Genomic DNA, 26706 nt, shown 5'->3' with positions numbered 1-26706 from the left:
GTTAGTATGTCGTCCAAAATGTGACAAAAAATTCATACTATACTAGTCATTCAAAATATGAAAAACAAGTCATATTATAGTATGTTATCCAAAATGTGACAAAAAAGTCATACTTTAGCATGTTGTCCAAAATATGACAAAAAAAGTCATACTTTAGAAAGTCGTTCTAAATGTGACAAAAAAGTCATACTTACGCCAGTAAAAAAAACCCTTCAGCTTTTACATCAGTGATGCTCAAAGTGGCCATTTTGGATAGTGAACACAATGCATTAGTTGCTCAAACTAGTTGACAACTTGGAATTACAACTTCATGGGGTGTTTGAAATTGAAACTTCCGTCTTTGTAACCATAACATTACAATCTCCAAGTACAATTGGAACAAACAGTAACAGTGCTACCTTTAGTGTGACAGGTGGTGGTGCAGCAGATCTGAAGAATTGGGCTTTCTTTACTTTTGTTTAGCCTATAATTGCAGCTCGGAGCCTGTGTTGTTTTTTAAACATTTGAAGAGGTTATTTTTGTTGTTGCTGCTGTGAGGAACTTAATTGTCACAATTAGTGTGTCTTGCAGTTCAATGTTCATGTTAATACAACTTGAAACTAAATACACTTACATTCATAAATACACTAAAAATAAAGTAAAATAATATGTACGCAGTGTGCATGTGTGTTTCCAATCAGGCCTGCATGGGTACCCACATGTGGCTGAAAGAAAGACTAAAAGGAATTTCTTTCTGATTCATTCATTCCTGTCATTATCCTTATTTTGCCTTCTCTCCTCTCCTCCTCTACTTCCTTCCTCCCTTCCTTTCGTTCACTCCAGGATGTTCCTACCAAGCTGGTGGCCAAGGCAGTGCCTCTGCCCATGACAGTTAGGGGTCACTGGTTCTTGAGCCCACGCACAGAGTACACTGTGGCTGTCCAGACTGCATCCAAACAGACGGACGGGGACTACGCCGTCTCTGAGTGGAGCGAGATCATCGAGTTCTGCACTGCTGGTGAGTAGCAACGCTGCATCCAGGACCACAACGTGTGACGTCACTGCTGCCTCTGACAGTGGCCAAGTGAACCAAACAGTGGACGGTGCTAATTAAGTGCATAAAGGAGCTTGCATTGAATGGATGGGAAAGATGGATGGATAAATGGAGGAGGGGTGGTGAGGAAAGAGGAGGATTAAATGTAGGAGGGGCTGCTGTATGTGCTGTATATCTTCTGATGCAGAGGTCATAGGGTTCAACGTGGCTGGCTCGAGGCTTAGAGGGGGAGGGGAGGGGAGGAGCGACACTGGCATTGAGACTGGGGGGGAGAAGAATCAGAGAGGTTAGAGACGGAACTATGTAATCACATTTCTGGTTCATTTCCACCTCAGGACCAGTGTTGGATGATTCCAAGCTTTACCAAATGTCATAGTATTACAACTAATATTTACTAAGCCCTGTTTTTGATTTAAATCTGCAGTTGGCAGGGTCACTAGAAAAGATGATTTTTGAGTTTCATTTGCAGGAGGTAAAAACATATTCTTATACAATTAACTCTTAGATATTTACTTTAAGAATGTGCACTATACACATGTCTTACATCCTTTCTGTTTGCAGCAAAACCTATAGGCAATCTGATGAAATCATTTCTTTTTTCATTTTCCCCAACTATATAAACACACCTGAGCTAAAAGTACTTTTTAAAAAAAAAATGTATTTGATTTAATTAAAAAGATAAAAAAAAAAATCGGATCTGTGCCGTGTGAGCGCCAAGGGTTAATACTAGTAAAGACTTTAAACAAAGCCCTGAAGGAGGAGCCTAAGGCCACACCCACATGGAAACGGCACCAAACATAAACATTGTTTCAGGAAATATCTCCATCCACACAGTATCTCCCTCAAATCGCTGAACTGTCGTACATACGCCAGGACTGTATCGTTACACCAAAAACACAGAAGAAGAAGTTGTACATATTATAGATATAATAACAGAATGAACCAAGACAGGACAAAAAAGAAAAGTCTCATTATTTGAGTCAGATCCCCGCATCTTGAAAGGTTGTACTTCAGCTTCTATGATTTACTTTGTTACGAGGAGCAAAGAAACCAGAAGAATTCACATTTCAGAAGCTGAAAAATCAGGAACCCTCTGCCCTAATTGTAATGGAATTATTGATAAATGCCCCAAAAGAATTCCTGCCTAGTGTATCTTTAAGTTGTAAACTGATTGTTTGGAAGCCTAAACTTCCTCAGAGCCACAGTGTTAGTTTGGCTATAGTGTTGGGGAAATAGTGTAATGGAATAGTAGTGAAGGTGAATGTCTAAAGAGGCGGCCAAGACCTTCATTATTATAAAAAAACAGGCTCAAACGCAGACCATGCACTATACTCAGACAGCTTCAGTACTGAATGACTGTTCGACAACTTTACGGTAATAATGTAGCAAAAATAAACACGCATGTCTTCTTTCACCTGCCATTAACTCGACCGTCTCGTTGCACGAGAGAGCGAAATACCAAAAAATCAAGTGAGCAAGCGCTACTGGCAAAAATGGGATTGTGGAAAATGCCTGCATAATCACGATTATTATTTTTCATATGCTTTGGATAAACTCCACACCCTTTTGGCAGAGCTGGTCACTTGGTGGTGAGTACAAAGATATTATATTATATTATAGGACTGACTGAAAATGACTCAGGCCAAAATGCTGAGTCATCCCAGCCGCGGGACAGGAGACTGGATCGCTGAGTACACATAAGAATTCACATTATACACGTTCAATCTTGTTTTTGTTTTTTAAATTTAATCAGGGACATTTGTGAATTTCCGATCCTCCCGGTGACTCCACATTAACAACCACAACAATTTATTTTTTATTTTTTTGCAGATTACTCCACGGTGCATCTAAACCAGCTCCTGGAGAAGGCAGAGGCCATCGCTGGCCGGATGCTGCCTTTCTCTCTCTTCTACAGGAACCAGAATAAAGAGTACTTTGACGACGCCAGGTAGGCCAAACGATGACCGTGTCATTTTGAACATCGCTCGCTCCAGAAGGAAGCGGCTTGTTGCCAGGCAAAAAAAAAAGAAGAAGTGAGATTCAGCTGTGTGTAGTGCAGCTGCACAAAGCCTGTTGATTAGCTCCATAAATCCCCCACATGTGCACCAATCTACTGCAGCAGCAGCAGCAGCAGCAGCAGCAGCAGCAGCAGCAGCAGCAGCAGCAGCAGCAGCAGCAGCAGCAGCAGCAGCAGCAGCAGCAGCAAAAGCGCTGTCTGAAATGAATGTGAAGGGTCATACGCGAGTTTTCCTGACAACTTCCTCGCGCACTCACGGTGCATTTTATTGTAGCAGAGCATTCAGGCCAAAGCCTCGTGTAACCTTGTGTCAGACAAAGGCAGACGGTTGTTAAAGGTCCAGTGTGTAACATTTAAGAGGGTTTAACGGCAGAAATTCAATATACTACCCAGAAGTGGTTGCTACAGAAGATTTTTGGTGTGTACTTTAAGCCTGAGTGCACAAACCAGTCAGAGGCCACCGCAGCTCCTTAACATGCTTTTACAATCTGCAGCCTCACCGTTAGATATCACCAATTCTCCCCTCGAGAGATTTAAGACAAAGAAACACACACAACACTCTGCTTTAGTTGCAGTCTACGCTGCTTTTTGTGCGACTTCCTGTCAAAGTCCTCCTCCTGCAGCGTTGTTGTTGTTGTGCTTTGTTCTAATGGCTTCTCTCCATCCTCTCAACGCCTCACAGAGCCTCACTACTGTCTCTCTTTTGTTGGAGCTTCGCTGCATGACGTCACCTCGACGGCCCTCTCCCTTTTGCTGAGTTGCAGCTGCTACACAGTAGTGGCCGCCTCACAGTTGCTTCGGTTAAACTGCACCACCTTGTGGGGAGCGAGCGGCACTGACGCCATTATGAGGCCTCTGATCCTGTGATCTGGGGTGGGAGCTGAATAATTGCATAATGTCCACAACAAAGCATCAATTACAGATATAATGACAACCTCAGGAGTGATCGCAGAGTAATCACAGTTTATAATTGGAGCTCCGGAGCTCACATTTGTCTCTGTGCAGCTGCTGCGGGAAAAAAACATTCATTGTTTTGGACGTTGTTCACTTGTTTATTTGCTGTTTAAATGCTCCGTCTGTTTCCTGGCTCTTTAGTCACTATAATAAAGAAATATGTACCTTTTTTTATTTTTTTTAGCAACACAATTTCCTCACACAAAGTTTCTTTGAGACAAAGTGGATATAAATTAATAGAATTTTGTATCTAATTAGTGTAAAGACTTTCTCATTGGTTTATTGGTAGGTAGGATAGAGATCATTATGTTAGGTTTGAAATTAGTATATTGGGTCTGTAATGTTTTTGTTCCATTAGTATCTTGTTTTTGTGAAGTAGTAGGTCATTTTTGTCATTTTTTAAAGATACTTTGCTAACATAAGTATTTTTTTAGAACAGTAGTAACATATTTTTATAATATTAGCATACTTTTGGATAGGTAGGTAGCTAGGTAACTAATTATATATAAGTTAGGTTTGGAATGCAAGTACATTGGGTGTCATTACTACTTTTTTTGTTGGGATCCGTAATGTTTTTGTAATTTTTGTAAATTTTTTAAAGATATTTTGATAACTTAAGTGTTTTTCTAGAACATTATTATTTAATTTTTTTTTTTAAATATTACCATAATTTTGGATAGGCAGGTAAGTAGGTTGGTACTATATGTACATATATATATATATATATATATATATATATATATATATATATATATATATGTATATATATATATATATATATATATATATATATATATATATATATATATATATATATATATATATATATATATATATATATATATATATATATATATATATATACATATATGTGTATATATATATACATATACTATATGTATATACAGTTTAATAAATGTTACTTTTTTAAGATTTTTACCCCAAACTGTCTACAGATCCTAAGACTTAAGAGTCTATACATTTTTCCCACTGCTTTTTCCCTGACTACTCCAAAATGACTTTCATTGGCTTACGGTGAGGATAAATAAAATGCTGATTAAAAAAAATGCTTGGCCATAAAGGGAAAATAACTTGAGTTTTTTTTTCTTCTTCTGCACAAACTCCAGAGAGAAGCAGGGGAACCAGATGCTTCCGTCAGTGAAGGACAACAGTGGCAGCCACGGCTCTCCCATCAGTGGCAAACTGGAGGGCATTTTCTTCAGCTGCAACACGGAGTTCAACACCGGCAAACCTCCGCAGGATTCCCCGTACGGCCGCCTGCGCTTCGAGGTCCAGGCGAACACACTCTTCAACCCCGACACCAACCTGTACTTTGGAGATTTCTACTGCATGTACACGGCCTACCACTACGTGATCCTGGTCCTGGCACCGAAGGGCTCCAGAGGCGACGACTTCTGCAAGCAGCGTCTGCCCGCGCTCGACATCGGCAGCAACCCTTTCCTGACCTGCAAGCAGGTGGAGGAGTGCGACGGCGGCCTGGTGTTTCATCACGCTCAGGACGTCATCCTGGAGGTGATCTACACGGAGCCCATGGACCTGGCGCTGGGCACGGTGGCGGAGATCAGCGGACACCAGCTGATGAGTATGTCCACGGTGAACGCCAAGAAAGACCCGAGCTGCAAGACCTGCAACATCAGTGTGGGACGCTAAGGCGACAGCCGATTGTCAAGAGAGCGAGGGAAGGACTAAGAAGTGACTGACCTCTACACACACACACATACACACACACACACATGCATGCATGACGCAGCAGATTTAGAAGGCTCCCAGACATGCACACACACACACCAACATATCTCTGTACTCTGAATATTCCCAAAGAAGGACGCGGAGAATATAGAGGATGGTACTCACTCTTTGACATCTGCCCCCACTGTGCAGCCATCTTAAAAGTTGGGGTCTGCCCTAAATGTTGAAAACATACATTTAAAAACACACCTTAAAGATGTCCGTGTAAGGGACCACCAGCTGAGAAATCTAAACCTGGGACAGCGACACAGATCCATGCGTCCATCCTGCAAGTTAACACCGTCATAGTCACCAAACCCTTTAACTGTACTAAAAAACATGGGCTGTTTCTATTATATTTAAAGTGATTTTTTTGTTTTTTTTTTAAATCAGTTGTTCCATTATGTTGTCAGTGACCTTTGCCTGGTTTTTATTGATATACTGTTAATTGCATCCACCGTCTGTGTGGACAAGCATTTTGCTCTTTGACTGTTTCTCTCTCTCTCTCTCGAGATGATGATGACGATGATGATGATGTTTTGTTCATATTACACAGTACACTTCTTTTACCTCCTACTAGTGGCACGTACTGGTACTACACGTTTCTAGGGCTGCAGCATCAATAGTCATCTTTCTTTATACCAAAGGTATTAAACACTAGACATTAACCTGCTGTGGGGAAAAAAAGAAAACAAATGCAACAACCTCTAACATAACATGTGTACTCACTGAATCTCTGATGGCCAACTTGTGAACTACGCATTAACACTTTAACCTTTTTTTAGGGAAAGAAAAGAAAAGCATGAAGCAGTTTTGTGGAGAATGAGTACGAAAGCTGTCGGTGCCGCACTCATAAACCTTTTTCCTGCAACGTTCGATATTTACTTTATTGTAGTCGGTGGAAAGAAAGTAGAACCATAAACTGTGTTTAGCAGAATAAATGTGAAAAAATATTTATTTTTATTGATATTCATATACATATATATATATATTGTGTATATATATACAGAAAATTATATAAACCAGAAGTGCACAATGTTGAAAGCTCTGATCATTGTCAACGACAGCATTTAGAAGGATAAACAAACTTCATATGGCGTATATATAACTTGCACTATGATGTCAAGGTTCACTAACATTCACATTATTTGCCACAGTGAACATGTCAATTGAATAGTCACAATTTAGATTAAAATCCTTGATGCATATCATAGCACAATGCAGGACTGAAAAAAAAACCTGCACAAACACGGATTGTCTCACTGTTTGCGTTTACATTTCTTTTTTGCCAAGATAGCACTTTTTATCTTTTAAAATGAAGTTTCCACATCAACTATAGACATAAAAAATAGCAATTTTTTGGCAAGGAATAGAAGCGAAGTACCATATTCTACGCACAGTAATGTTAAAATGACTAACACGTGACTAACATCAGGTTGTTACAGCTCTTCGTCTTGGACACAGGTTAGTGCTACATCACTTGGTTCACGTGCTACAATGATGTGTATAAATATATGAGTATTTCATTACCTGACGAGGACAAAATGTGTTTTTGGGTCTTTGGGAAAAAAACGTCCATCACTGTTTTTCCTTCATGTAAAGTGCATCCACATAACGAGCATGGCATGAAAAAAAAGAAAAGAAAAAAGAAAGGGAGACCAGACCTTCTGGCTCCTTCTCATCCTGATTTTGTCACAAATGATGAAAAGTCCCACTGTGAGTTCACTCAACTAGTTTTGGTTGAGTCATGTTGTTTACTGAGCAGGGCCTCCAGGAGGCGGAGCTTCGCTTTGAGGTTCTTGTACTGGCAGTACTCCTCCGCCATCGGTCCACGGTCCTCCTTCTGACAGGTCCTGTTAAAAATACACAGAGGCAAAAAGAAAAGAAAAAACAATGCGTCACTTTTTTTGTAGTTGAAAGAAATCGACGACTTGCAGCAGCAGCAGCAGCTTCCATAACTGGTTGATAGTCCCTATGTTGCCTTACTCAGACAGCTTTGTACAGTGTGTATTGTAATCAAAAACCTGACTGTATTTAGTTTGGAGGACTGCGTGTACAGTTCAGAGCAAACATCTCTCTCTCTCTCTCTCTCTTCGTCTCTCTCCTGAGCTCTCTGTGCTGTATTAGCGTATAAACGTGAGCGTGCATTGCTCTGCCGTAAACACTGCGGCGGAATTTCTTTGGTGGGTTTTTTTTCTTCTTCTTCTTGTTCTTTTTCACAAGGCGTTGTTGAAAACCAAATGTTCCAAGTTTAATAAAAGACAAAAATAAAACAAAATAAACTGCAGAAGCAAAAGAAGCCGCGGATGTTGACGAGTACGATTCTTATGTGTGTGACTTTGTTACCTGCCGGTCTGCAAATAGAAGTGGTCCTCGAAGTCTCGGAGCGCTTGATGAAGCCGTCGCTTTTCTAATCGAGTCATCCTGAGGTGATCCAGTAATTCTGGTCTGTATGAAGAAAGAATCAAACCATTAAAGTCCAGCGTGTAACATTTTAGAAGTTTTATTTGACTTGACATTAAATATACTATCCTATACTAACGTTTGTTTATATATGTGTACATTCACTTTAAAATCAAAACGGTTTGTTTTAGCCTCAGAAAAAGGCTGTTGTATGTTACTTTAGCAGCTCAAATGGACAAACCAGCCGGAGAGAGCATTTCTGCTTTAAAAAGCAGAAAAACACTTACTTACTGTAACTCTAACCCTTAAGGAGTGTTAATCTTATAAGAATATCTACCAAAAATAAATCTGACATTCATTAATTTAAAACCCAAAACTACCATAAATTGTTCAACCAGACTTTGCACATACGTAGAACAAATTGTGTTTCTGATTCAGTCACGTTTAGACTAGGAATCCTTTAGATCCCTATTAGATGTCACTAATTCTCATACACTTCTTATACAATTATATTTTATTTGAAGCCTCTTTTTTGATTCAATCAGAATCAAGCTTACTGCTATTTTTCAAATCTCAAAATGTGTATCGTAAAACCATTTTGAGATGAAATAATGTCCTGACCTACATATCATATTCTACATACAGAGGAAAACACACAGTAGTTGTTATAAATGTGTTTTTCAAAATAAAATGAGAACAGGTGTGTACAAATGACCATTCCCTCTAATTTCCCTTATTCAAAATAACTGCAATTACATACAAAATAATTCTGCCCTTCACTCAGTGTACAGTATCTGTAACTACCACGACAGATGTAACATTGAAAAAAAGAAACATTGATGTTCTATTCTTTGTTAATGAAAAATTTCCTGTAATTCCTGTAATGTTAATAATATAAGATCATTTAATTCAACGATGAATTCTGAGTGGAAAGAAAGAAATAAACTGCAAACATAATGTTGAGCTGCTGTGAAAGCGACAGGAACATGGAACATGCTCTACCTTGAAGCTTCATGTAACGTTGCCATGGCGACGATCTGCGGCTGGAAACCCTTCACCTCCTCCAGCGGCGACACCAGCGGCGTGTCAGACGTTTCCATGGAAGGCGAGTGCGGCGACTCTTCCGAGGACACACGCCGGGGAGCTTTGAGGCACAGAGGCTGAAGCCTGGGACTCCGCCCTTCATCAGAGCCGTCCTCTTCCTCCTGTGACAACACCAACACCAACACGAGGGGATTAGTGCTACACTTTACACGTTTCGGTGCATTAGAATATTGTAGTATTTTAGTAGTGATGTAAAATGATTGTAAAATTATTGTAACGCCATCTTATTTGTCATGTAATATCTACTAATACTTATGACATTTACTTTAAGCTATAATGACATTAAGACATGAACATGTAAACATTTGAGAATTAAAAGTGGTTATTATTATGTTGTACAGACACTTATTTTAGTTTTCTGCGTAATAACCATGAATCACTGCAGAAAAATGTTCATCTACCTGTTTCCATGTCTATGATTTTTTAATCCCTTTATCCCATAAACTTATAATTGAGCTCTTTCATGTTTTATCTTTTGCTGCACTGTATATTCTTTAAATCATTTTAAAGTAAATTATTGTTTTATCACATTTTATGTTTAATTTTAGTTTCAAAACTCTTCGTTTTCTTGCTTTTGTTTCTTATACTATTCAAATAAAGCTGCCTTGCCTAATTACATTAGAAATACATTGCATTATCAATGTTACAGCTCTATGACAACAAATACATCAGACCACCACCTAATGTAAGGTTTATGCCGCAGCTGTCCTCAATTAACAGCATTATTAATCATCAAAATCATAATTTTTATATTTCTGTAATGGTTAATACACCAGTATGTAGAAGCCCATTGAAACAACTCAAATATGGCTATAAAAAGGTGAATTCAGTTTGTTATTTGACAAAAAAAAGAGTTTTAAAATATTCCAAGTACTGTACATACTGCACATACACAGTAGTGTTATTATCAATTCTTGTTGAATAAATGGAAGCGTTTCACAACAGTTAAATGTAGCTCTCATGTGTGGCCATTAGATGGCAGTAGAGTTTATCTCTTCCACCACTGACTGTGGCCTCAGGATGACAGAACTACACAGATTACACCTTCTGTCTCTGTCTTTTATTCAAACTTGTGTATTAGACTGTGACTCACGATGGTCGTGATGACGGTCGAGGCTGCAGAGAAGAGCAGGAGCTGCTTGAGGAGACGGTATCGATCGTACAGAGGCTTCATCAGCGTTCGCTCCAGCTTTGTGCTCTGAACACACAGTTGATTTTGTTATTAATGGTAACAAACGAATACAAAAGGATGTCAGGACAGAGAGGAAGTAAAAGTCTTTTCTCACCGGTCGTCCGTGCAGACTCTCAAAGTAGAGCAAACACTTCTGCATGTTTGTTTTCTCCAGCATCATCTGGAAATGTGTCATCTCCTGCACACGTGGACACACAGGGAACGATTATTATGTCATAAAAAACAAAAACAAACAGAAATCACATCAAAAATGACAGTGATGCTATGATTATTTCATAATTATGAACCTTGATGCTTTCAGGCAGGCCAAGCTCTCGCCGCCTCTCCTTCAGTCTGTTGGTGATGATGTTGACTGTCTCCTCCACGTCTGGCTTCGTGTTGCTGTTGTTGTTGAGCTGCTGCAGCTCACTTCCTGTCAGTGGCGCCTCCCTCTGGTCGGCATTGGTCCTCCTTGTTTTGGTCGACGGTTTAAAACCGCCGTGTCCTCTCACACCTGTTTCTTCTGACTGTCTCAGCTTGAGCTCTGACGTGAGGAACAAAATAAAGGACATGAAATTCAGCCTTTTACTGTTCGATGTAACTCATTAAACATCTAATCCATTACAATTAAGACACATTTTCTGGTAATTTTTCCCCTTAGGCCTTATGTATTTCTTTTTTATTAAAGGCTTAATCTGTATTCTGTATCTGTAGTATTCACAAACAACTGTACTTATAAATAATAATTTAAATTATTCAAAATAGCTCCAGCTTGATTGTTATTGACATGTCATGTATTATAATATGTCATCGCTGCCATTTTCCTGCAAAATGAATACTTTTCATTTTGATATTTGAGGTTTATTTCACTAATAACATGTCTGTTGTATCACTCGCGTTCGTTGACAAAACATCTGAATACGACTGCAAACATTAGTGCATGTGTGCGACTGTGTGTCTATTGTTGTGTAACTGACCTTTAAGCTGCTTGCGACTCTTGACAAGCTCCTTCATTAGCCTGGCCACCTCTGGGTTGGCTGTTTTATCATTATGGGCTGGCTGAAAACCAAAGAAAAACAAATTCTTCTTGTGAGCAGATCACACTGCATTATTAACCTTTTCTTTACTTGGTTCATTGTTGTGGCTTTAATTGTTTTCTGGGTTTTTTCAAAGAAGCCTGTGTACAGCAGCTCCTGGAATCGATGTGTTGTTTTATTGCAGTGGACCAGCAGGGGGAGCAATTCACTCAAGCATGTAATGTACTGTATGTACACTTTAGATGTGAAGCCATTCACACAAATAATATGAAAATTGTTGTTTATTTAGTGAGATTAGCGACATCTTTTTTAACCTTTGTGTGGTGCTCAGGTCTATGGGACTTATTTTCAATGTTTGCTGAAAGAAAAATTATGCTATTTATTAGTTTTTCAGCCTTAGAATCATTGGCTCTGGATCATTTTCTGTGAAGAACATAAAAAAATAAAATAGTGCTGCACACTTTACATCGCCAGAGAGAGAGAGAGAGTTTGAGTATTTATATCATTCTATGTGAGCGACAAAGACAAACGTATATATATATATGTGTGGACATAAGATGGACATTAAAAGTCAGTTTATCTGCATCAAGTGCAATAATTGCATTTGCAACACAGATATTGATATTCTTAAACGTGGTCCTATGGAAATAACAGGGTTAAATTAAACATCTTTTCAGTATTTTTACATAAATTATTGATAGTGTTCATACAACTTTAAATATGAAATAATAGTCTGCCAATGAGGAAGCAGCTCTGACAGCTTTCCTCACCTTATAGTGCTTCTCCTGTTCAAAACACTCCTCAAAATGCCTGATCCTGTTCCTCAGGCTGTGGATGTGTCTGCTGAGAACTGTGATGGACACAGAGCCCTCGTCTGGCTCAGTGTGGACACTGCGGCGAGCCCTGGAGACAGAACAGTGCACATGAGACCATTTGCATAATAAAAATCATTATTAAATATATTTAGAATCCCAAACGTGAGCAGCTGATGCAGAAATCCTCCACTGTGCCTCAGCACTGTGATCATTTCTGACATCAGACGCTTGTCTGTCGTGATCCTCTTACACGCGTATGTGCTGTGAACACGGTGGAGACGGCGCAGCATCGGGGTCTAAGTTGTAGCGCAGGCCGTGGCTGAGGTCGTGGCAGCGCGGCGACGGAATTGGGCAGTCGGTCGTCGTAAAAGAGGACAGCAGCGGGCTGGTGGTGATGCTCGAAATGGTGTCGTCTGCGGAGAAGTCCTTGGAAAGACTGGCAGTGGAGAGGACCGGACTGGACTCTGATGAGTGAGGGGACGAGGTCTCTACTGTAGCAGAGAGAGAGATAATAATATTCGGAGATTTCCTTTATGAATTTTGACATTTTAAACATTTTTTTTATTCTGGAAACAGAAATAAATAAATAGGAGAGGATGAGCAAAGGTTGAGGGAGGAAGCAGGAGAGAAAATACAGTGTTGTGCTTTATGTATTCTTTGTTTGGTTTGGTTTTCTGGATAATATTTTGAATATTTGATGTGTACGTATGTTGTACTAAACGTCAGTATCTTTATCATCATCCATCGTGTCTTCCTCTAGAGGACCACACTGGAAATGTTATTTGATAACTTTTGTGTGTTTATCCAATCATTATCTTTATCAACATCTTTAATATTTGTGATGCAGCGCTACAATTGTGTTTATATATTTTCATTATGTCAAATAAATCAAATCAAAATAAGGACGGAAAGATACCGCAGCTGTTTTTTCATCAGGCTACACATACAGTGGGGTCTAAATATCATTCCTATGGTTCAAAGAAACATGTTTGCTACTGTGTTTTATCCAGAGACTATGACTGGAAACCAACAAATACTCATTTATTGTCTTAATATCAAAAGTATCAAACATCATGTATCGATAAATCATGTCACAGGTGGCTGTAAACTAAGTTTAAAAACACAAAATATCTTACCAGGCTGCGATAAACCAATTAAGTTATGATCCTGAGCAGGTGGTGATGGTGGCGAGTGGAAGAACAGCTTGGGGCTCAAATACAGACTCTGCTGCTCCTCAGTGGAAGGAGGTTGTTGCAGAACGGGCAGAACGTCCTGTACTACTCGGTCCTGGTCCCGAGCCGCTGACACGGGTCCCAGGTCAGCCTCCAGGGCTTGTAGCTTCAGGGAGGGACTCTGGAAACAGAAGCAGAACATGGCTTCAGGGTCTGCAGACGGGCGCTGGGACACAGGTCCAAACGATGTGTCGTAGTTTCCCACGCTGCCGGGGAATCTGGAGGAGGAGTCCCATAAAACAATCGTATTCTTTCACACGGAAAGATCGAGCTTCTTTGGTCAGAGAGTGAAATAAGTCTTGCGTGGAGGTTTTAATAAGAGGAACAAACTGATACTCTTATCTGCTGCAACTAGAGTCAAGTCGTGCGGCCACAGCAGCACGTAAAATCCTGCTGACTCGTCAGTGATTGAGTGAGTGAGTCAGACTCCTAATGTGCATCGGCATCCAGTGTGGGATCCCCGATCCGCATCGTATCGACAAGACGAGTCTCTCTGTCACTCCCACAGTGTCTCTCTGTGTTTGAGGGTGGGTGTGTGCGTGCATGCGTATGTTTCTTCCTCCCCCTCGAAGAGTTCCCTACATGCACATAGTTTTCCTCCTGAATGAGCGGCTGAACAGCCTCCACATGGATTATTCATCGCTCATGTGGGGTAAGGGGAGGGGGGCTGAACATCCGCCCATGTCGGTACGTGTGGCGCGTGTGTGCGTGCAAAGGGGGAGAGGAGGGCTGTGCTCCATATACTGTATGACGAGGCGTTTCCATGGCAACGCTGTTAAAACCCAGCACAAGGGGTCCATTCGAGGAAGCTGCGGGGAGTCACGTCGCCGCTTGCCACGCAGTTAGTGTGTACAGTAATGACCTAATGGTTCAAATTTGAGCAAAAACAGCCTGTGCTCACTGATGAGCCAAACATTATGTATCGTATGATAAAACATATGGTGGTCGCGAGCGATTTGTTTTTGTTCATTTAGGCTCTGACATACTTTTCACCATCGTCAGTGTCAACAACAACGACGAGAACAGCAGCAGCAGATAAGGGCTTGGCTTCTCCCTCCTCAGCTGTTCATTCATAAAAAAATACTGCTTTGTGCGTCACACGGAGGAGGAGGAGGAGGAGGAAGGACTGAGAATATTATTGGTGAAGCAAAACACCCACAGACACAAAGGTGTGCATATAAATGCACAGGTGTGCATACATGCACACAACATCAGTGCTCCTGTTGTCATAGATACCCTCAGTCGATAAAAAGGTGCTAATTTGTGCATCTACAAAGACTGTGGTGAAGTAGAACTTACGTCAGAGCTGTTTCTCCTGCCTCTGCAATCACTGAGTCTGTCAGGAAAACCACTTCCTCCTCCTCCTCCTCCTCCTCCTCTTCTCCCCTGTACCCACAGACAATAAACCCACTGATGAAGCCTTATCCCCCCCAAAACAAACACTGGATTTAAAGAGATAACTCCTTTATTTATCTTATTTAAAGATGGGTCGGATATCGGACAAAATCCAAAAATCCTCTCTATCGTTATGCACAGGCTGTAAAAATGGGAATAAAAATCAGCAAAATCCGTTTTAGCTGAGTCATGTTTGGGCTGTTTATTTCCTCTTTATGTCTTTGTAATGACTCAGCACAAATGTGTTGTTAACAGCTTCATAGTTGAATTAAATAAGTGGTCTAAAAATGACTTTATCTGACTAATATCGGTATCGGTAGATATCGGTCTGTGATATCGGTATAGGTATCGTTCACAAAAAAGTGGTATGGTCCCATCCCTAATTTTAACATGAGATTAGATAACAGTAGTCATTGTGTCAACCTCATAATTAAAGAGGGGTTTCAAAAAGCTCTGTTTACCTTCCGATCAGAATCTTTTGCGTTGTTCTCTACCCGGCACAGGAGACTGAAAAACAAAAAAACCCCACAGAAAATAAGGTTAAACTACATGAAATACAATATTTTAAAGTCCAGATGAATCTAACGACATTAGTTCTCTTCTCATTTTTGTGAAATGGCATGCCTGGAAATGTAATAAGTTGTTTGTTTTTTATGGTTTTTAGGCACTGTTTTAATGCATTTCTTTAGATTTACAATTTCAGACTAAATGTTTTTACAATTTTAAGCTTTGAAAACTGTTGTTATATGTGATAGTGAGCTAAATCAGACAAATTCAATCTAATTGTGTTTGTTTGTTTGTTTTAAATTAAAAAATAATAATAATTTCGTCAGATTGCCTAGGTTGTGCTAAAAAAAGGAATAGGATATACGTTTTAACCAGAGGAAAGTATTGAAAGTATTTGTAATTGAGTAGGTTTAAAAAGGTACTTCTTTACATTTTCAAACCAGTACTTTTACTTGTACTTAAGTAAAAGTACCACTATTTGTATACAATTTGACTTGAGTAGAATATTTCAGTACTCTTTCCACCTCTGGTTTTAACATAGTAATAATGCTCTGCGTTTTAAAGGTTAAAGGCCAGACGGTCATGTGACTCGGCCATTTTCTCTTAATGTCTGACGCTAATGAGGCACGACCGAGAATGACCTGTCCTCCAGCTGTGTGCACGCGCTCACTGTCGCTGTGTTTGGTTTGGTACAACCCAGTCTGGATTAGGAACTTGGTCCTGATCCACGTGAGCCCCTGTGGCTGTCAGTGTGATGTGGAGTGGAATCATGTTTTTAAAAAAAAACAAAAAAAACCCAAACATAAGCTGTAAGAGGCTCGCTGCTCCAATAACCTACTTTCTATATGACTGCAGGGCTGAGCTAAAAATGAGGAACCAAACAGAGAAACTGCAAACATACGCCACATAAATACTTTAAAAAAAGAAAATTAAAGAAGAATAAAAAAAGCGATAATAAATAAAATAAATAAATGGTTAATGAAATTTCATTGGTTGATCTTTGTTTTCAAATGTATTTGTTTTAAATAACCTGTCATATTTAAAGGTCCAGTGTTTATTGGCAGGTTTTATTAGCACAAATTGAACAAACGACCCATTAGCAAGTTTGTATAAGTGTGTGATTGCTTTAAAATACATTTTTGGGGGATTTTGTAGCCTTAAAATACATTGTTGCTGTTTACATTTGAATATGTGATCTATTATTATGAGTATTGTCATTATTTTAGTAGCTGGTGGAGTTTAAGATGCTGTGAGAGCCTGTTGTTGATGTTATTTTTTAACAAACGCATGTATTCATAGATCCATGTTTTTGTTTGTTTTTAAATGTTTGTTAACTTTCATTGACATTATAAACTTTTTTTTCTTCCTCTCACCTCACTTTGTGCTCACTGTGCTTTTGGGTTTTTCTCACAGAATCTGTAGAGGCCTGAAAAACAATTGAATCCACAGTAAACAAAAGTCCACACACAAAATCGAAATGTATTATTAAAGCATACGTTGGAGGCAGAGGCAGCAGATCTAAAAATAAACGTGAGACAGCACAAATGGAGCTGTTGCTGGTGATATTCCGAGCTTGAGGTGTGAGTGCGAGGAATAAGGTTAATGAGCTCAAGCAAGGAAAAAAGGAGCGACAAACTGTTGGTTTTTCTTTTTTAAAATTCTGCCAGAATTTGGCATAAACAACGTGGAGGAGGTGAGAAACAAGTAGAATTGCTAGAAATGTGACATGGAAACATCTGGTTTTTGTAACCTTTAAAAGATTTGTTTGAAAATAAGATTTTACAGTTGGAAAATAGGGATGACATTATAGTAGTTTCTGATTTTTCCTTCATGTTTGTCAAACAATATACAATATGCTTGAAAATTGCCACGTAGACAGTCAGAATTAAAATAAATGGTCTCATTTTGTTTTAATTTCCATGTCGAAAGTGAGAAGATCCATAAAGCTCACCATTGAACAGTCATTTTTAATAAGTGAATAGTTTCTACCTCATTTCTGTCTGCCTTCTCCTCTGCGTTTGATATCGAGGTGAGCTGTGACGTCTTTGTAAAAGTTCTGTGGAGGAAAAATGACTTGTTTGAAACAGGTTTGTGTTTTAAGAAATCATATTTTAAGATAATTATTTGATTAATCTGTCTGAGCACTTTTTGGTCCATAGAGTGTCAGAAAATGTTGAAAAATATTGATCAGTATGAACCAAACCTGGAAATTATGTCTCATTTTTGACTTTAAATGATTTTTTCGTATGTGAAGCAAAGAAACCAAGAAAATATTCACATTTAAAAAGCTGTATAATCATGAAAGCCTGTTTTAGTTATTGAAAAAAACACTCAAAGTAATAAATCGACTATCAAAATAGATTCATTTTGATTCATCGTTGCATTGATTCATCGTATATATATATATATATATATATATATATACATATATATAATTTTATGTTAAAAACACATTTAATAATGTGATTCATATAACCTTAGGTATTATTATTATAAAAAATATTGCTCACCGTTCATGACAATAGCTAACAATCATATGTTTGTCTTATATTCTGTCTTGATATTAAGGGCCGGGCTGCATAGAATCAAGTGGGGCCGGGGGCCACGGGTTCGAAACCTCTGGTTTAAAGGAAAGCATACTGTATAATCTGCGTGTGACACTCACTCATTTTGTGGCGGTGGAGTCTGACACAGACGCTGCTCTGACCCGCGGTCAGCGAGGCACGAGGTCACGCGGCTCGTCTTCATACGTTCACCTTCTCCTTGCGGAGCCTCCAGGTCTGGAATCAGCCTCTGAATGTCAGCGCTGACGTCAGACGTGGTTTCACAACTCTGAGTCAGTGTGTCAGCACTGAGAAGAGGCAGCGCGAGAGGAGAGGAGGTTTAGTCATGGTTTATTTCTAAATCTATGGAAAACAAGTTTAAAAACAATAAAACATGAAACTATTTAAAAAAAAATAAATAAAAAAACCTTTGGAAACTTTATGGGAAAAGTTGCCAAAAAAAGAGAAAAGAAAAACAGATGATACATTTATTATAAACTCTGTGTTATTTAGTCATTTGTGCACATTACAAACACATATATCTCACTTTTGATCAAATGCAAAGGATTCTAACGTTATTTGTATTTGATGCTGTTTGTAAAAAGTATTTAAACGAATACAGTCACTGCTTTGCAAATTAGGATGATAGAAAATAGTTTGAGTGACACAAAGATAAAGAAGGTTTGACGAACAATGAACACGGCAATAGTTAAGTTTGTGAGCAGGTCAACTAGGGCTACAACTCTTATTTGATGAATCAATTATTATTATTATTATTATTATTATTATAATATCTTTTTTCTTTTTTTTTTAATCTGTTTAATCCGCTTGTTTGGATTTTGTATGGTTTTGTTTTCTTGGACACAATTGATATGAGCTTTTATTTCCAGCCTTGTTAGAATTTGTGTATGATTTCTGCAAACCTGCAACACAAAACACCTAGAGCTGCAACGATTATTTGAATAATCTTTTATAAAATTAATTGTCAACTATTTTGATAATCGATTATTCAGTTTTTAATCATTAAAACAAGCTTTTTCTGCTTCTTTCTTTGTTCCATTTGACAAGGAAACTATTAAATCTGAATAACGACAGATAAATCAATCACAGAATTGCCGCACTAAAAGCCCCACAAACTATAGAAACAATACTTTTAAATACACACATTACATACATTTCTGTTCTGCACCCAGTATTGTTGTGACCGATGCTGAAGCACAAACCTAAAGAAACAACAACACGTTTCACGCCACCTGTTGTACAGAAACACGTCTGACGACTCCACTTAAAACTGACTCTTGTGAGCAGTGTACTAACAGCTCGGTCAGTCTGACATCTGGCTGCCAAGCTGCTGAATATCGCCGTGACTGTGTCACATCTCATTAAACCTCTGGTCTCCGACGACATTATCTGCACTAACCTCCTGCTACTTTCCAAAGAACGTCTCCTTCACTGACCTCAGTCCCACTAAGGAACAGATGTTCTCGATGTCACTGCAGAGTCAAAGTGAACTCCACAACTGTCCACATGCACACGCAAATGAAATGTAAATGAAAGTCTGTACTGCAACCGCAGAGAAAACCACAATTTTTGAAATAGATAATGAATAATAATCAATAATCAATAATGAATAACAGTCATTATTGTGATTCTGGTGGTTCTGCTCCTTCCAGCAGCAAAACACTGATATATTATATTTTTACTTTTACTAAATTCAATGGGAACAGACTTAGATGATGACCTTATTGTTATTTGTCCATAGAAATGTTCACTATGATAGCATCATCAAACACCTTCTATCAACATGGTTTTCCCTAGTCTTTGTGCTGTTATGGATTGACTGTATGATATGTTATTGTATAGAATAAAAATATTATAAAAATAATTCATCATAATGTGTTGAACATAATGTTTAAACATTTATTATTATTGAGAAAACCCAGTCTCCAGGCAACACAGTGAATGCGGCGTCAACCTTTACATGTCTATAGTTTCAGTAACATGGGGCAAACTCTGGTGGAGCCACCATGGAAACCACGGACAAACCCATTTGGGACCCATACTGTCAGTCCACATATAAACCCTTATGTGGTCCACATGGACATGCTGGCTGTGCTGTCTTCAGTCCTCATCTCTGTATCCAGGGTTTGGAATTATAGTCTTTGTGGGGGTCTATTATACTCTGTACGTTGAAAAACTGCACTGTTTGTGATTAAAATAATAAAATATTTAACATGTGTGTTAAGTAGTCCTGGCCAGTGAGAAAGGGGAAGATAAAAAGAATGTGTGCCTCAAGTCTGGCCCTAAAAATCACCTGCACGTACACATTGCCCCGTCTCTAACATTGGTAGGGAAAATCTGGCTTTCTCCAAATATTAGTTATATTTTGTTATATTTTCACGACCCCCACCCCACAGCTGTACGATTTGACTACCTTCATGGGAGCCCGACCCCTTTTTATGGGAGCTCAGATCCATTCGAACCCAGTCTGTATCCATGTAAGTGATGCTGTGTTTGGTGTCGGTACCTGCTGAGTTGAGCTCGTCTCCATATTGTTTCAAAATCACCGGTGAGTGAGAGTGAAGTGGTTTCTGCCTCCATGTGACAGCTGCCGGGTCGGACCTGTGGAGGACGTAAACACGACTCAGTATTATGACGCATTGTCTTCATTTGCTGTGTTAATGATATTAAATGTAACTTTAATAGTTTGATATTTACTTAGCAGCCCTACCCGACTCCATGATTTATGAAGAGTCTGAATACATTGACATTTATAACACTTCAGGTGTAAATTCATTAATCACACAAACAAAACCAGGAGACAGACACATCGAAGATAGACGGTTTATGGATGAAGTAATTTCAAAGTGATAATGTTAAGTCAATTTTTGCTTAAACTACAAAGATCGTCACGTTGGCATTTACTACAGACATCATAGCAAAGATAAAGAGAGGGAAAAGACTAGTTTAAAAAATGTTTTACCGTGTAAAATCTTAAATCACTGAGTCACTGAGTAAAAAAACGTTGGCCTGAATTTAAAGAAAATTAAATAAAAATACAAAAATAAATAAATCACACACCAGAAACTTTGTCAGTGAATGATAAGGACAGGTGAATGATGAGGACAGACAGGTGAATGATGTGGACAGACAGGTGAATGATGAGGACAGACAGTTGAATGATAAGGACAGACAGGTGAATGATGAGGACACAGACAGGTGAATGATGAGGACAGGTGAAGATGAGACAGGTGAATGATGAGGACAGGTGAATGATGAGGAGACAGGTGAGGACAGGTAATGATGAGGACAGGTGAATGATGAGGACAGACAGGTGAATGATGTGGACAGGTGAATGATGAGGACAGGTGAAAGATGAGGACAGGTAAATTGGCACGAGGTAAGGTGAGAAACTTTGACCCATGTTGACTGATACATTGTGTGTTTACATATTTTCACAAGAAAAGTCTATCAGTCTTGTAAAAACGTCTACTAAAGGCAAAGGTTTTAAATAATGATTCACCTCAAAGTGTGACAGAGCAGAGAGAGTTGGGGGAGGCGGTGAGGAGGAGGAGGAGGAGGAGGTCGCTGTGTTCTCGGATGTGAGTGGAAACAGAACCTTGTGATGCTGCAGGAGACGAAGCAACAGTGTGTTACACACACTCTGCTCCTCTATCATCCTGGGTCCAACTGGAACACTGAACAACAACAAAAACAGAGTCACGTTCTGTAAAACTGTGCATTCTGTGCTCTGACGTGACGGAAAAGGGCGACATCTTGTGGACAGATATGGAATTCTCAGGCATTTGGGGTACATCTGTAGATTGTAGCTGTGGAAATGAACTGGAATGCACTCTTCTTTGTGAAAATGCATGAGTGTCTGCAACTTTTACTCCACTACATTTTACTATCTTTGTTGCTCGTTACTACCAAATAAAATCAGGAGAAGAAGAAGAAGAGTTGCTATTATGGTCTGTATTTATATAAAGATTTTCTAGTCTTCATGAGCTGCTTTACACTACACTTTTCACCCATTCACACACATGGGGTCAAGAGGCTCAAGGACACATATAGACTAGCAGAACAAGGAATTGAACCCACTACCTTCCAGTCCAAAGACAACTTGCCCTACCGCTGAGCCACCATGACTCAATGCTAACTCCTCACATTTTCTAAAATTAGTACATTATAGTTCAGAAAATTTCTTTGGATACTTAAGTACAGTAAATGTCATTTACTTTAAGACTTTTACTTAAGTAATATTATTAAAAAAAGTAACTTCAACTTCTACCAAAGACATTTTCTGAACTATAATGTACTTTTAGTCAAGTATCCACTTTAAGGTACTTTATACAATAATGATTTTGGCTTTACTACTTCACTACCTGTTGTAGAAAAACATCTTATCTTTGTTGAGTTGGATATTTTTATGCAGCACATATTTACCCTTCAACCTAGTTCACAACGATCATGTTCTTATTTCTGCAGAAAACACACGTCTTCCTCTAAATCACAAACCAACCTCAACAATTTCCAAGTCTCTCTCTGGTAAACAGTTAGACTCATTAGCTTTCACATCTTTATTAGCACACCGTCGTCTTCTACTCCTGTGGAAATCAGATCGCCCCCCTTCAATCTCTCAATGGCTTCAAGATGTCATGTTTTTCCTAAAATTGGAAAAGATCAGAGAGGACCTTGAGGGTAACTCTGATAACATTTTTTATTATTTCTTTGATTCTCTTAAGTTTATGCTTGTAGCTTTATTTACTCCACTGTATATATATATGTACAGTATATATATTTATATATGTATATATATATATCTATATCTATATATCTATATATCTATATATATATATATATATACATATATATATATATATATATTCTTTGTCTGGCTATAATCATCATCATCATTGTCGTTTCCCTCACACATGCATGACTAATGACACCATTATCTTATTAGAGGAAAACATGTTCACTTCTAACGTGAACATAAATTGTAACGTAGTAGCCTGCCGTAGTCTGTATGTTGTTGTTTTGTGGCGCAGCATAAATAAAACTGAGCCTTAAATAAAGTCTGAATGTGAGCGTGCCGCCCAGCAGCGGAGAGATTATTTGAAATGTGTTTACAGTGACGGCAAAGTTCTGTAAACAGGAGGCCTCTGATGGCCTCTGTTCTATCTGTGTGTGTCTTTCAGGGCTGCAGTCTTCTCCGTTATCAACCATAATCCACACCCATTTCCTTCAGGGGACAAACCCAACTCCTGCACAACTCAAGCGGGAAAAAAAGTGGAAGCAGACAGATGACAACCGGACATTTAGAGCCATGGACAAAGCGTGTTTTTGTCCACATGGATGTGAGACATACAAGCATGTGCATGATCACATCATCACAAAACAACACAAGAGAACACACTGTTCGTGTCACGACACTGCACTCAAGGTCAAATCATGCCCCCGACTAGACTGTACTGTACTGATGGGATTAAAGGAGGCGCCTGTCTTTGCAGAGGATTTAAAACGAGACGTTAACAAAAGAGTCTTACTGGAACAGACAGGGCCCAAAGATGGTGGCCAGATTCTCCACAGGCATGTGATTGGAGTGGCTGTGAGCGGCGACTCTGGACAGAAACTGGATGAGGTAAGACAAAATGATGAGGTTGTCGGCGGGGAGGTGGTGAAGACTCTCCCTCAGGGAGCGATTCCGCTCTGCCTCATCTGCGTATCCTAAAAATACAGAGGAGAAAAGAACACAGGATTTATTTAAAATAAATACAGCAGAGAATCTAAGAGTTTCATTACAGTTGTTATTTAAATAAACAATTAGCATCCACACATGAGCCTATACACAGTAGAAATGAGTTCATTTATAAATACAAGTATAAGTAAGTAACGATGCAATTAATTACTTAATGAAATTTTATCTTAGGGTTGGATCATGTGACCAAAAAGTTTATAACAAAACTTAAAATATCAAATGTGTCGATTATATATTATATAAGGTTTTGGAAGATAACTTATTCCTCTGACATGAAATCAGTCAATTGTAGTTTTAAACTCGTTTAACTGATAAACAGGTGATAAATCTGAGGTAAAATGCAATTGTAAAACTGATTAAAAAATATAAATAATGTTTACATTTATAGCTGATAATATACATGATAAAAAGCAATTACACAGTATGTGTTTTACCTCAATTAAATCATAATTTTATCAATAATATACAGTGTATTGAACTGTTTTTACATCACTATGAGATAAAATATGCTTATTATGATAAGGAGGTTGTGTTTTGGCTGTTGTTGAGTAAAATAACTCAAAAATGTGGATCTAAGTTTCTGATCATCTGGGATATGAAACCAAGAAAGAAATGAATAGATTTGTATGACGATCCAGATCAACCTGTAACAACTGTACTATCTTCATACCTGAGAGGTTGAGGACCAGCTCCAGGCGCTGAGGTTCAGGAACTACGGGGACGGGCAGCTCCCGGAGGAAGAGTTTGAGGAGCGACGCCACGGTGGGAACGTCTCCCTCCTGCTCCAGATTCACCCTCTCACCGTGATCCCAGCGCTGCCTCAGCTGCTTGGTCCTCAGCACGGAACTGCACAGACGGAACAGACCTCTGTGCTGCATGCCTGTGATCAACAAACAACAACAACAACAACAACAACAACAACAACAAACATCCAATCAGTGCTGTTATGTCACAACGCACAAATACTTTTGTTACTGTACTTAAGTATAAAAGTCACATATGTGTACTTTTACTCCACTACATTCCCTAAATACTACTAAATTGTGTACTTTTACGCCTCTACATTCCCTAAATACTACTAAATTGTGTGCTTTTACTCCACTACATTTCCTAAATAAATTGTGTACTTTTACGCCGCTACATTTCCTAAATATGACTAAATTGAGTACTCTTAATCCACTACATTTCCCAGATACTCCTAAATGTTGTACTTTTACTCCACTACATTTCTTCTAACTACCTTTGTTACTTGTTATTACCAAATAAAATCAGAAGAAAAAGAGTTGGTATTATGGTCTGTATTTAGGGTTTAGTGTCTTGCTCAAGGATACATATCGACATATAGACCAGGAATTGAACCCACAACCTTCCAGTAGATTTTATATCAGAAAATCACTTTTGATACTTTAACTTCTGGTAAGATACTTGTACTTTAAAGTATCCCTTTAAGGTACTTTATATAAGACTGTATCCAATCAGTGCACACAGCGTTGTTGTTTTTTATTCAACAATAATAATAAAAGAATGTGCCTCTGTTACCATTCTTATCCAGGAAGTCCACCATGTCTCTGAGGACGAGAGGTATGCCACTGACCGTCTGTCCTTCCTGTCTCAGTATTTCCAAGGCAACACCAAACACACACCTGGCGACCAGTTCAGGCTCCGACACCAGCGTGGGACAAATGAGCTCCGGGCTGATTTTAGGACTGGGCCTCAGGATTCTCACAGAAGACGGGTCGTTCTTCTCAGGGAGAGAGAGGCGACATGCAGCAGATGACCCAAATACAGAAATCAAATTAGCTTGTTATCCACAGCAACTCTGAATGAGCAGTTGTTGTTGTGGATAAACAGGGACAAACGGTGACTGTCGTGTCTGTTCTAATCTTAATGGAGGTGTTTACTTTTTATGGCTTAAGGATTCCTGACATGAACCTCAGTATGAGGTGAAAACTTTAGCTGCTTTAAAAGAAATTAGGACGCAATTTGTTTATGATCATTTTATGTAAATTAAAACTTAAACTTAAAAAGAAAGATGAATGAGTTACAGTTTTGAAAAGTCAAAAACACACAGAAAAAATTAACAATTACATTGTGTAAGTGAGTAGTTTTGAAACCATCATTTTACTTTTACAGACAAACTGTTGATAAAATATGCAATAAAACGCCTCCTTGACTGTTTTTTATTGTTTGCTGGTGAAGAAAAGAAGGATTTATGCCACACTGTATGGTTTTATGTTTAAAATGTCACATTTGGACTCATCAATACTGTTTTTAATTAAGAACAACCAGTTTGAGAGTACATTTCAAAGCCATTACAGCACTAAAGTATAATTTTTTTTATCAAGGTAATGGTACTTTTATGAGAGTAGTAGAATATAACAGTACTATTTGTATCTAAACATACAAATAATTATCTTAATTTGTCTGTTTGTGTTGAGCTCATTCAAATTGAAAGTGTGTGATAAGAGAAATGAACACATTACTGTGTGAATAATACACGTAATTAAACACAGAATGGTGTAAAATGAGTCTTGTCGCAGATAAACTTACACAGAACGACACTGACGCCCTCGCTCCCATGTTTTCAGCTCAGAGCAGCACAAACTCTTCATTTCTCGTCTTTTCTCCTCCTCGACATGACTCTTCTTCGTCTTCTTTCTTCTTCTTCTTCCTTCTCCACAAACGTGCGACAACAACGACGGGAGACGAACAGTCGCTGCCAGGACACGAACATCACAACTTGAGCCGCACACTTTGTGCAAATAGCACGGCCATTAAAATGGAGTAGCGGTCTTCAGCGTAGTAGCTCTTAACTGCCCGGACTATTGTTTACGTTGCTAGTCACGTGACAAGCGTGTGTAACCATGGCGACCCGTAGTGGGGTTGCCAGGTGAAGGAGCTCTGCTGCTCAAGGATGCTCAAGTGTTTGGAAGCTGGGGAGGAAAAATTGATTATATAAATTAAGTTAATGTTGTATTTTAGTTA

General features: G+C 38.8%; 2 protein-coding genes across 3 annotated transcripts in view; one reads left to right on the top strand and one right to left on the bottom strand.

Annotated features, from left to right (window-relative positions):
• Positions 1-6706, top strand: part of LOC122782084 (phytanoyl-CoA hydroxylase-interacting protein-like) — a 17175-nt gene extending 10469 nt beyond the window's left edge. The window contains exons 3-5 of the mRNA XM_044046284.1: positions 724-997; positions 2864-2981; positions 5132-6706. Of these exons, the coding sequence (XP_043902219.1) occupies positions 724-997; positions 2864-2981; positions 5132-5675 (936 nt within the window). The 3' untranslated portion in view covers positions 5676-6706. The remainder of the gene's footprint in view (positions 1-723; positions 998-2863; positions 2982-5131) is intronic.
• Positions 6707-7045: 339 nt separating this feature from the next.
• Positions 7046-26529, bottom strand: LOC122781645 (protein FAM13A-like). Of its 2 annotated transcripts, XM_044045494.1 has the most exons (21): positions 26272-26529; positions 25261-25462; positions 24392-24601; positions 23510-23690; positions 21484-21658; positions 20488-20582; positions 18083-18268; positions 17407-17473; positions 16791-16843; positions 15372-15417; positions 14815-14901; positions 13420-13636; positions 12534-12774; positions 12239-12371; positions 11409-11490; positions 10740-10975; positions 10547-10630; positions 10354-10458; positions 9159-9361; positions 8100-8201; positions 7046-7606 (listed from the first exon to the last, which is right to left on the bottom strand). In XM_044045494.1, exons 1-21 carry the CDS (start codon positions 26299-26301, stop codon positions 7480-7482), a joined length of 2862 nt encoding a protein of 953 aa, XP_043901429.1. In that variant the 5' UTR covers positions 26302-26529; the 3' UTR covers positions 7046-7479. The 2 variants fall into 2 exon arrangements, with proteins under 2 accessions (XP_043901429.1, XP_043901430.1); XM_044045495.1 differs by lacking the exon at positions 14815-14901.
• Positions 26530-26706: the final 177 nt, after the last annotated feature.

This window comes from Solea senegalensis, linkage group LG15 (assembly GCF_019176455.1).
Source record: "Solea senegalensis isolate Sse05_10M linkage group LG15, IFAPA_SoseM_1, whole genome shotgun sequence".
Taxonomy (NCBI): domain Eukaryota; kingdom Metazoa; phylum Chordata; class Actinopteri; order Pleuronectiformes; family Soleidae; genus Solea; species Solea senegalensis.
This window is presented reverse-complemented; position numbering and strand designations above follow the sequence as displayed.

What these genes read in the sequence shown, in the direction of transcription:
- LOC122781645 (XM_044045494.1), bottom strand. Translation starts at nt 26,301, where the DNA reads ATGGGAGCGAGGGCGTCAGTGTCGTTCTGT. An exon ending in CTGCTCTGTCACACTTTGAG is followed by an intron (nt 20,583 to 21,483) that starts GTGAATCATTAT and finishes CGTCCTCCACAG; the next exon opens with GTCCGACCCGGCAGCTGTCA. An exon ending in TTCTATTTGCAGACCGGCAG is followed by an intron (nt 7,607 to 8,099) that starts GTAACAAAGTCA and finishes TATTTTTAACAG; the next exon opens with GACCTGTCAGAAGGAGGACC.